This window comes from Coregonus clupeaformis, chromosome 14 (genome assembly GCF_020615455.1).
Source record: "Coregonus clupeaformis isolate EN_2021a chromosome 14, ASM2061545v1, whole genome shotgun sequence".
Lineage (NCBI taxonomy): Eukaryota > Metazoa > Chordata > Actinopteri > Salmoniformes > Salmonidae > Coregonus > Coregonus clupeaformis.
Window position 1 is genome coordinate 39,496,060 of NC_059205.1, and position 12,130 is coordinate 39,508,189.

Below are 12,130 nucleotides of genomic sequence, written 5' to 3' on the forward strand. Positions count from 1 at the left end.
AACATTGAGTATAAAATAAAGGTTTTATAAAAACTCAATCTGTCTGTCTGTCTGTCTGTCTGTCTGTCTGTCTGTCTGTCTGTCTCTCTCTCTCTCTCTCTCTCTCTCTCTCTCTCTCTCTCTCTCTCTCTCTCTCTCTCTCTCTCTCTCTCAATTCAATTCAATTCAATTTAAGGGCTTTATTGGCATGGGAAATGTGTGTTAACATTGCCAAAGCAAGTGAAGTAGATAGTAAACAAAAGTGAAATAAACAATAAATATTAACAGTAAACATTACACTCAGAAGTTTCAAAAGAATAAAGACATTTCAAATGTCATATTATGTATATATACAGTGTTGTAACAATGTGCAAATAGTTAAAGTACAAATGGGAAAATAAATAAACATAAATATGGGTTGTATTTACAATGGTGTTTGTTCTTCACTGGTTGCCCTTTTCTTGTGGCAACAGGTCACAAATATTGCATCTGTGATGGCACACTGTGGTTTTTCACCCAGTAGATAAGGGAGTTTATCAAAATTGGGTTTGTTTTCAAATTCTTTGTGGATCGCTGTAATCTGAGGTAAATATGTGTCTCTAATATGGTCATACATTTGGCAGGAGGTTAGGAAGTGCAGCTCAGTTTCCACCTCATTTTGTGGGCAGTGTGCACATAGCCTGTCTTCTCTTGAGAGCCAGGTCTGCCTACGGCGGCCTTTCTCAATAGCAAGGCTATGCTCACTGAGTCTGTACATAGTCAAAGCTTTCCTTAAGTTTGGGTCAGTCACAGTGGTCAGGTATTCTGCCACTGTGTACTCTCTGTTTAGGGCCAAATAGCATTCTAGTTTGCTCTGTTTTTTTGTTTGTTCTTTCCAATGTGTCAAGTAATTTTATTTTTGTTTTCTCATGATTTGGTTGGGTCTAATTGTGTTGTTGTTGTTGTTGTTGTCCTGTGGCTGTGTAGGGTCTATCTCTCTCTCTCTCTCTCTCTCTCTCTCTCTCTCTCTCTCTCTCTCTCTCTCTCTCTCTCTCTCTCTCTCTCTCTCTCTCTCTCTCTCTCTCTCTCTCTCTCTCTCTCTCTCTCTCTCTCTCTCTCTCTCTCTCTCTCTCTCTCTGTGTCTCTCTCTGTGTGTGTCTCTCTCTGTGTGTGTCTCTCTCTGTGTCTGGAGTCCTGCTGGTTTTGGAAAGACATCTCTACCTGGCTCATCAGCATGCAGTGGTGCACTCCCTTTGCATGCTGTGGCGAGCTGGTTAAGCCCGTGTTAGTGGCGTTCACTTCACACCCAGAGGAGCTACTGCAGCCTACACACCTCTCTCTGGTAGTTCACTAGATGTCAAATATATCTCACATCTCACACAGCTCAGTGATGCGGAGCTCTGTCTATCTGACTGACTAACTGCCTGACTGTCTGTCTGACTGACAGAGGAGAAGCAGAGACAGAAATAAGGAGAGGCTAACAATTATAAGGCCAAGGGGGTAATGGTAGCTACACTCGCTGCAGCAGCAACGAGAGGCAGGTATTCTACTGTCTGTGTCTGAACATCATTTCTTAGTGTGCAGGTGGCAATGTGAGAGATCCACGGAGTGGGTACTAGGAATAAAATTCACTGAAAAGACAGAGCGCCCCATTTATCTTGGAAAGATGCTATGTCTGACTCCAGAACATTTTGTTCCCCCTCTCATACTCAGAGGAGCACATATAATAAGAACTCCAGCTATCATTTTAGCAAACAAGCTAACTCACACTTGTCAGTCAAGAAAACATTGAATCACTGGAAAAGTGATGGTAAGGGTTCAGGGGTACCACAATACGTTTGCAGAAGTTGTATATGATGTGGCGACAAAGATTATATAATACAATATACATTGTCAGTTCCTATAGTGGCATTATAGCTGAGGCAGTACAGGATCGTAAGGGGTCAGAAAATATAATAAGGGGTCAGAGGTCAGACCTGTGAAGACACTGGTGGTGACGGACTTGCTCTCCTGGCTGCCCCGCACAGCGTTCAGGTTGATCTCATACTCTGTTGCTGAGTGGAGGCTGGACAGGGTGTAGTTAGTGACGTTGTTGTCAATTACCACGCTGTCCACTGGCCCTAAAGAACATGGTATTAATTTAATATCGCACTGTTACAGTATGCAGTTTTTCTTCTACAAGAAGCTGAACTTTCTCCTCCAATACCAAACAATGGAATAACATAATTTCGTCACACTTGGATTTGGATAGTCCCATATTGATGATATACAGATGGTTATACTATCAACAAACTATTGGTTGATAAGCAATTGCTTGCTAAGGTTACGGTTAGGGTTAGGTTCAGAATAAGGATTAGGGTAAGGGTTAAGCTTAGGGTTAGGCTAAGGGTTAAGCTTAGGGTTAGGATGAGGGTTAAGGTTAGGGTTAGGGTGTTAGTGGATAGTTTGTTGAAATGTTGTTGACAGTTATTGAACATCTACGGAATATCTACAAACCATCTACTTGGGTCTATCCAAATAAAGTGTTACCCATCATTTTTTAAAATGAACTTTTCAATAAAAACATGTCAGAAGCCTTCGCCTACCTCTTGCTGATTGACATGACATCTTGTAGTAGTCAAAGGGAGCGAATGGTCTCAACCATGATATGGTGACAGAGTCTTCAGTGGCATATGACACAGTCATCTCTTTAGGTGGGTCCATTCCTCCAATAGAGAATAATAGTACATGTTAAGAATGAAGAGATGTCCTTGCTATTGAGACACACACTATACACTAATACAAGACGTTCTTGACATTTAACATAACCTTCTCACGAAAACGGCTAGCTCCATGTATTCAATATTTTTCAGTTTGTATGCTTTCTGAATATGAAAGGTGCATGAATTGGGGAGCAAACAGAAGTGAAGAGGAAGTTCAGCTACTCTTGGAGGACACTCAAGGCAGTGGAAGTTAAATAAAGCGTAGATAAAAATGTTTCTTTATTGATAAAAACAATGCATTTCTGGACACATTTTCCTCCCATAGTGTAAAAAGCACTGTGTTTATCCTGCACATTAGGTACATCATAAAATATGTACTAAAATAGCATGCTTCTCTGGCCAGAGCAAGGAGAACAGAGAGGGATATTTGCATTGTGATCGAGTGTGGTTGCCCATAAGGGATTAGTTCATGATTTGTTTATGTGTCCCCAGAGCTCTTACCGCTGCGACAGCAAAGGTTACCAGAGACAATGTGAGCAAACAATTAAAGTGACTTATAAGGTCGGCATCCATTATGGAGGGAAGGGATAGAGAGATTGGTTCTCTCTATTGTTGTGGACTGAAGCCATAGAAATGCTTGTAAAACCAACGCCGCCACCCTTCCCATTTCCATTACAATAATGAATATTATTCACCAGCACTGACGACGATTCATAAGTTAGGCTTCAGCCTCATTTAAATTCTGCTAGTAGGAAAGAGTGGTGTAAATAAGTTGAGATTATTCATGTATGCCTATCTTTAATTATTTCCCATTCAGCAGTGCAGGCTGCTGTAATAGCTCTGCATTTAGACTCAGTATTCATGTGACATGAGATAATTTGTGCAAACTGACGGACTGCATCAATGTGCTTTGCTGCTCCAAGGTGCGTCCCAAATGATACCCATTCCCTACAAAGTGCACTACTTTCAAGCCCTGGGCAAAAGTAGTGCACTAAATAGGGAATAGGGGGCCATTTGGGATGCAACCCAAGTCTAATCTGCATTCACCTGTGTGAGGCATTACAACATATGGTACAGTAAACATGTTGTCATCACTTTATTCAGATTTACCATAAGATCTACCACTTAAACATAAAGAAATACTTTCAACCTTCAAAGACAGTCAGGCGCCACAGCAAGCCCACCAACCCTATGGTTAATTTGCATATAATAACATGGTGTGATAACAAGCTGAAAATAGCAACGCAATAACAAAACACATAGATGCCAAAGATCTGCAACAAATGAATCAGTCTGAATCCGCGATACCCCTAACCTTTGTTCCAGAAATCTGTATGTCACCAGACAAAGAGAAAATGGCTGGCACTCTGGCAGACAGTGACTAAGATAGTTGGCATGTAGAGCAGTAATCAGACAGCAGTATGCAGGTGGCTATCCGCAGAGTTAATATCACAGTGTTTACATCTTCCCTTGGGCTTGGCAGCTGTGACTGTGAGTAACAGCCTGCTGATGCGACAGCTGAATATTCCCGACACCTCCAGGTTTAGGCAGGGGTAATTAAAGGAGGATTACACTCCCAAGCATTAATAAAGAAATGAAAGGTGGAGGGGAACGTTGTTCTGCAGTGAGTGCAGCTGTGTGTGTAAGAATCTTAATGAGCAAGAGGAGACATGCCACAAAAGTGTCAGGATGGTGTTCTGTTCTGGAGCTAGACTACTTGCTGACAAACAGAACGCCATTTGAATACAACAATAAACTCCAAGCACGTACTGCATGTGCAATGTGATGTGTATCCTAAGTACAGGAAGTTTTATATATCCCAAAATGTTGTCCTTCATTAGCGACTGTCTTGTGTCAGCAAACCATCAGCCAAAATCAGACATCAATGCAACCTGTGATCAATCAATGCATAAGACATTGCAGCAGTTTTGCATTAGTCAGTAGTTATTTAGCCTTGTTGTTGTCCCTGTGTGACCCACCATGGACCATGGGAACCACCAGCGTAGCTCTGGGTCGTATGTATTAGGGCACGCCATAGCAAAACGTTTTGCAACGGGAAACAAAAAAAAAGATTGTTTATCATTGTTTCAGTTTTCTTCCATTTGGTGCCTAATGAATACAACCCTATTTCCCCTTGCAGAGATAAATAGCTTACCTGTGGTGAGCGTGGCTGTGACAGCCTCAGACTTCACCACTCCTTGTATGGTGATAAGGCTGACAGTGTACTGTGTGGAGGGCAGGAGTCCCTCGACAGAGGACCGGGTCTTGGATCCGTCCAGGGTAACCTTGGAGGTGTCAGTGCCGTCCTCAGAGCTGTAGCTGAGGATGTAGAGGTCTGCGGGTGGGGCAGGGGCGCTCCATGCCACCGTCACAGAGTCCCATGTAACATCAGACAAGTAGAGCGCTATGACTGGGCGGAAGCCTGAAAGTCAAAGGTCAAAGACACCGGCTGCATGGTCATGAAGGGCTGTAAGGGACAGCTGCTGTCAATATATGGTGCTGGGGTTCTGAGGCAGGCAGGCAGGCAAAGGACAGTCAGTCAGTCAGTCAGTCAGTGGATGGCATGGCTGGTTATTAATGGGCAGCTCTCTCTGGAGGTTCTCTCCTTCTCAGAGAGACTGGCAGAAAAGTAATGAGCATGACGGGGAAGCGTGGAAGTGAAGAGCTAGAGATGGAATACACACACCGTAGGAGGCCAGTGACAATGGAAGGAGGCTGAACGCCGAGCGAAGGACGGATGTCAAAGTTGACAGCAGAGACTGGATGAAAACATGTCCGTCAACGAGGCATGGCTGTTTTTGAAAGATTCACCAATAAAAGACACTGGTTGAAGTGTGTTGTCAGAACAAGAAGAAGGAATGGAAATATGAAGACTGCCAGGACAGTTTGCTGTCTGAGGTAGACAGATGTAGATGAGTGTGAAAGAAAGAGGGACAGGAAAGATTAATGTTGATTTCATTTTTTTCTCCGTTGGATGGGTCAATTTGATGAAGAATGGTGATGCGGTTAACAAGCGCATGTAATAGCTAACCGTAAATTATTAACATTAATTGTTGCATCAAAGATTGACACTACCTAATAGCTCGATTTGTATTCACCTTCCCAAAAGTAGTTCCACATGACATGCAATGTCAAGCCTATTCTCTAGAACAGCAATAATCTCTACTTTTCAGCCACATAATTGCTTGTTCAGGAATGTGAGAGCTTCACTGAAAACGCTCACCTTTATCCAGTTTATTTGAAAATAAAATGTTATTAATAGACTACTGTACATCTTCTATTAATCTAATAGTACAATCTATTGTAATAATAACTGCTATGTAAATAGTTAACCAACAGCTACCTGGACTATATGCATTGACCCTTTTTGCACTAACTCTTTTGACTCATTACATATGCTGCTGTTACTGTTTATTATCTATCCTGTTGCCTAGTCTCTTTATCCCTACCTATATGTACATATCTACCTCAATTACCTCATACCCTTGCACATCGACTCGGTACTGGTACCCTGTGTATACAGCCAAGTTATCATTCCTCATTGTGTATTTATTCCTTGTGTTAATATATTTTCTATTATTTCTCTGCATTGTTGGGAAGGGCCCGTAAGTAAGCATTTCACTGTTAGTCTACACCTGTTGTTTTACAAAGCATGTGATAAATACAATTTGATTTAGTGCCTTGCTCAAGGGCGCATCGGCATATTTTTCACCTTGTCAGCTCAGGGATTCGAACTAGCAACTTTTCGGTTACTGGCTAAGCTACCTGCCGCTGGAACTGGTACAGGTGCAGTTACAGTCCAGACTGCGTTCTAAATGGCATAGGGCACTACTTTTGACCAGAGCCCAATAGAATCCCTAGAAGGGGAAAATAACCTCTGACAATGGTTAATTGATGGGGTAAATGCTATTTCCATGGTTATACAACGTCTACCTCTGCTATTATAATAATATAATATAATATGCCATTTAGCAGACGCTTTTATCCAAAGCGACTTACAGTCATGCGTGCATACATTTTTGTGTATGGGTGGTCTCGGGGATCGAACCCACTACCTTGGCGTTACAAGCGCCGTGCTCTACCAGCTGAGCTACAGAGGACCACTATTCATAATAGTACAATGTAATGTCAGTTATGTCAGTTACTTGGCCCTGGTAAAGTACAGTTCCAGTACCTGTGAAGCCATTGATGGTGGCTGCAGTGCTTTGCTGCCTTCCCCTCTGAGCAGCTACAGTGATGGTGTATTCTGTGACTGGCTCCAGGTCATTGAGCGTGGTGGTGGTCACGTCCTTGGGGACAATCACCTCCGTGGTCAGGCCAGATGAGGAGGTGTAGGTGACCATGTAGTGGTCGATAGGCCCCTGGACCACCCCCCACAGCAGGGTGATGGTGTTGTCTGTGGACGCTGTCACAGTCAGGTCCATGGGGACATCCAGAACTGAAACACACAGTAAAGAGTAGTTCAAGTATAATCAACATAGAGTGAACATACCAATAAAACTATTTTTATTAAAGATTCAATTCTTGATTGCCATACCAACCAAAGTTGTAAGGAATTTGATTTAGTGCAGCTAATTAAAACAGAGACAAAAATACCCCTTTGTTATGGCAAGCATAAATATGTTCAGGAGTAAAAATGCACTTAACAAGTCACATAATAAGTTGCATAGACTAAGAGTGTTGGGCCAGTAACCAAAAGGTTGCTGGTTCAAATCCCTGAGCCGGCAAGGTGGAAAACTCTGCCTTTCTACCCTTGAGCAAGGCAGTTAACCCCCAACAACTGCTTGGCAATGATGTGGACATTGATTAAGGCAGCCCCCCGCACCTCTCTGATTCAGAGCAGATTTTTGAATGTCATGCTTCAATGAAATTCAAACAAACAAAACATGTAAAAAACAAAAGAGAACAGGGTGGTGAATTTGTGTTTACTGATACTGGTAGTTATGATTTTCTGTGTCTGATCACTGATTTGCACAGATGAGCCAGGCGATTAACTCACTTACCAGTTCTGGCGTTCATTGTGGCAGGAGAACTCTGGTTGGTGCCAAGCATAGCTGATATGCCAATGCCATACTCTGTACCTGGCAACAAGTCTGTGTGAGAGAGAGAGAGAGAGAGAGAGAGAGAGAGAGAATGAGAGTATGACAGATGGACAACGACAGAGACAAAACATAGAGAATACCATGCCAACTATTGATTTTAATTTGAATGTGAATAGAAAACCATTAAACATAAGCTGGTTATGTGAATGAATCTCTCCATGCAATACCCCGGCGGACAATACAGTATGATGATATTAAAGAGGAAGAATGAGCAGGCAGATGGAGCCTTTCAGAACTGCCTATTAAAAACGGCATTAATAATGAAGGGCTTGCCACATACCATGTTCATCAATATGTTTTGTTAAGATTTCTGCTAACCTTTTTCCAAGCGCATAATTAATCAGAGTCAAAATCGATATTGCAACAGTGAGCTTATCAGGTTACAGAAATGGAGAGAGGTGAGCATTGATTGCTGTCATCCCGCGCAGACCTTCCCTAATTCTGATATGCCCTTTACGTAAGACAGACACCATACCATTTCCCACACATCTGAAAACTGTTCATGTCGGCAACTTATCAATACTCTTTAGTGAAAATGTTTTAATAAAATCCACGGCATTTGAATCTCACTCAGTCATTCAACAGACATCCTTATCATTCTACACAATGCCACTATAGTGAATCATGAGTTACCAACATTACATTATTTTGTCCTAAAAACAGAGGTGTAACAAAAACCCAAATTATCCCCACTTGTGAGTGTGGTCTTGCTGGTGGGTCCGTCGTTGAGTGGGACGATGACTTTCTCGTATTGGTCCCCTGCCAGAGTGCTGTAGACCACCTGGTACCCCTCTACCTCCGCCTCGCTGTTGTCCCACTCCAGCTCCAGGGTGGTGGAGTACTTGGACAGCACCCGCAAGTTCTTGGGCGCGTCGATCTCTGAGAGGAACAACAGAACTGACAATGTTGGGGCCACTGAGACCAATCATCAGAAGTGGGACATGGTTTCCACGTGCAGTTTCATCAGTAAGTCAGATCATAAAACAGGATGATATGACCATGGAAATAAAATTACTAATGACTATTTCTATGCCATTCTTTACTGTATTTGTAAAATAAGACATTGTGAAAATGTAAAGAGCCAAGAGTACAGTAGGTACTATATTTGATGTATGTGTCTACAGTGATGGATATGTCTACAGTGATGGATATGTCTACAGTGATGGATATGTCTACAGTGATGGATATGTCTACAGTGATGGATGTGTCTACAGTGATGGATATGTCTACAGTGATGGATATGTCTACAGTGATGGATGTGTCTACAGTGATGGATGTGTCTATATAGTGATGGATGTGTCTACAATGATGGATGTGTCTACAGTGATGGATGTGATGGATGTATCTACAGTGATGGATATGTCTACCGTGATGGATATGTCTACAGTGATGATGTGTCTACAGTGATGATGTGTCTACCGTGATGGATGTGTCTACAGTGATGGATGTGTCTACAGTGATGGATGTGTCTATAGTGATGGAGGTGTCTATAGTGATGGATGTGTCTATAGTAATGGATGTGTCTATAGTGATGGGTGTGTCTACAGTGATGGATGTGTCTACAGTGATGGATGTGTTTACAGTGATGGATATGTTTACAGTGATGGATGTGTCTATAGTGATGGATGTGTCTACAGTGATGGATGTGTCTACAGTGATGGATGTGTCTACAGTGATGGATGTGTTCACATGAAAACTACTTATTCCATCAAATAATCCGGAAGAAGCTGCTTGTACAGTACAGTCCTGTAGTTGTATGGTCCTCACCGGTGCTGAATTCTGTGGAGATTGTTCCACTCTCATTGCCCTTGCGAACACCACTGATGGACACCTCATAGCGCGAGCCTGGCCTCAGCATCTGCAGGGAGTACTGGCTGAGGGTGGGCTGCAGACGGAAGGTGGTAAAGGGCCTGTCCCCTCCCACCAGGCCGTAACGCAGTACTATCTGGTCCATCTTGGCCTTGGGATTGGTCCACTCCACGAAGGCCACCGAGTCCGAGACGTCACGCACTATCAGCTGCGTCGGCCCATCAATCACTGTAGGGGACAGGAGAGGTAAATCTACATGACAGGGTTCATGATCTAATGTGCATCCAAAATCGCATCCTATTCCCTATGTAGTGTGTTACTTTTGACCAAGGCACATAGGGTTTTGGTCAAAAGTACTGCACTATATAAGGGATAGGGTGCCATTTAGGACATAGCCCTAGTGAACCATAGAGGTAGTTAGCATCTACAGTAGGGAAAAAAAGTATTTAGTCAGCCACCAATTGTGCAAGTTCTCCCACTTAAAATGTAATTTTCATCATAGGTACACGTCAACTATGACAGACAAATTGAGGGGAAAAAATGCAGAAAATCACATTGTAGGATTTTTAATTAATTTATTTGCAAATTATGGTGGAAAATAAGTATTTGGTCACCTACAAACAAGCAAGATTTCTGGCTCTCACAGACCTGTAACTTCTTCTTTAAGAGGCTCCTCTGTCCTCCTCTCGTTACCTGTATTAATGGCACCTGTTTGAACTTGTTATCAGTATAAAATACACCTGTCCACAACCTCAAACAGTAACACTCCAAACTCCACTATGACCAAGACCAAAGAGCTGTCAAAGGACACCAGAAACAAAATTGTAGACCTGCACCAGGCTGGGAAGACTGAATCTGCAATAGGTAAGCAGCTTGGTTTGAAGAAATCAACTGTGGGAGCAATTATTAGGAAATGGAAGACATACAAGACCACTGATAATCTCCCTCGATCTGGGGCTCCACGCAAGATCTCACCCCGTGGGGTCAAAATGATCACAAGAACGGTGAGCAAAAATCCCAGAACCACACGGGGGGACCTAGTGAATGACCTGCAGAGAGCTGGGACAAAAGTAACAAAGCCTACCATCAGTAACACACTACGCCGCCAGGGACTCAAATCCTGCAGTGCCAGACGTGTCCCCCTGCTTAAGCCAGTACATGTCCAGGCCCGTCTGAAGTTTGCTAGAGTGCATTTGGATGATCCAGAAGAGGATTGGGAGAATGTCATATGGTCAGATGAAACCAAAATATAACTTTTTTGGTAAAAACTCAACTCGTCGTGTTTGGAGGACAAAGAATGCTGAGTTGCATCCAAAGAACACCATACCTACTGTGAAGCATGGGGGTGGAAACATCATGCTTTGAGGCTGTTTTTCTGCAAAGGGACCAGGACGACTGATCCGTGTAAAGGAAAGAATGAATGGGGCCATGTATCGTGAGATTTTGAGTGAAAACCTCCTTCCATCAGCAAGGGCATTGAAGATGAAACGTGGCTGGGTCTTTCAGCATGACAATGATCCCAAACACACCGCCCGGGCAACGAAGGAGTGGCTTCGTAAGAAGCATTTCAAGGTCCTGGAGTGGCCTAGCCAGTCTCCAGATCTCAACCCCATAGAAAATCTTTGGAGGGAGTTGAAAGTCCGTGTTGCCCGGCGACAGCCCCAAAACATCACTGCTCTAGAGGAGATCTGCATGGAGGAATGGGCCAAAATACCAGCAACAGTGTGTGAACCTTGTGAAGACTTACAGAAAACGTTTGACCTGTGTCATTGCCAACAAAGGGTATATAACAAAGTATTGAGAAACTTTTGTTATTGACCAAATACTTATTTTCCACCATAATTTGCAAATAAATTCATTAAAAATCCTACAATGTGATTTTCTGGATTTTTTCCCCCTCAATTTGTCTGTCATAGTTGACGTGTACCTATGATGAAAATTACAGGCCTCTCTCATCTTTTTAAGTGGGAGAACTTGCACAATTGGTGGCTGACTAAATACTTTTTTTTCCCCACTGTATGTTGCAGTGTAGCTAGCTCGACTGAACAGTACACTACTTTTATAGCATTGTCATTCTGTGAGGGAACAATGTCAAAGTGGTGCCCTCTGATTGGTCACGTTTCTCTCAGTGAGTGCTAATTGGCTGTCCTTGCAATTAACTAGTTTTTCACTGAGGGTGCAGGGAACATCTGCTGCTTCAACAGGCCTTGTAACTAAGCTAAACCTCATCCATTTCTTCTGACCTGAAGATTAACACCTGAAACACTTACTGTAATTGACTGCTAAACTATTAATGCGATAAACCTGACAGAAAACAGTTTGCTGTGTTTCCTCGAAGATCGCACACGGGGTTTCAAGATTCTTGGCTAAGAATTAATTCCCTCATTCCCTCACCAGAAGTTTGGTATCTTTATCTTTTTTTTTTCTTTCCTCAAAGAAGGATGGCTAAATCTTTACGACTATAAATAATTGAGTGACTTAAAATGTGTCTTTCTTTATCCAATAAGGTATCTGTGGGTGGACATGGTGAAAAATGTATGAACGCTCATGAATTATGAA

At 42.6% G+C, this 12,130-nt stretch overlaps 1 protein-coding gene across 1 annotated transcript in view; it reads right to left on the reverse strand.

Moving 5' to 3' along the window:
- Positions 1-12,130, reverse strand: part of LOC121580913 (tenascin-R-like) — a 184,663-nt gene that overhangs the window by 35,533 nt on the left and 137,000 nt on the right. Inside the window, exons 8-14 of the mRNA XM_041896100.1 lie at positions 9,530-9,799; positions 8,456-8,641; positions 7,664-7,753; positions 6,835-7,098; positions 4,816-5,082; positions 2,544-2,663; positions 1,935-2,078 (exon numbers count right to left, since the gene is read on the reverse strand). Coding sequence (XP_041752034.1) covers positions 1,935-2,078; positions 2,544-2,663; positions 4,816-5,082; positions 6,835-7,098; positions 7,664-7,753; positions 8,456-8,641; positions 9,530-9,799 — 1,341 coding nt within the window. The remainder of the gene's footprint in view (positions 1-1,934; positions 2,079-2,543; positions 2,664-4,815; positions 5,083-6,834; positions 7,099-7,663; positions 7,754-8,455; positions 8,642-9,529; positions 9,800-12,130) is intronic.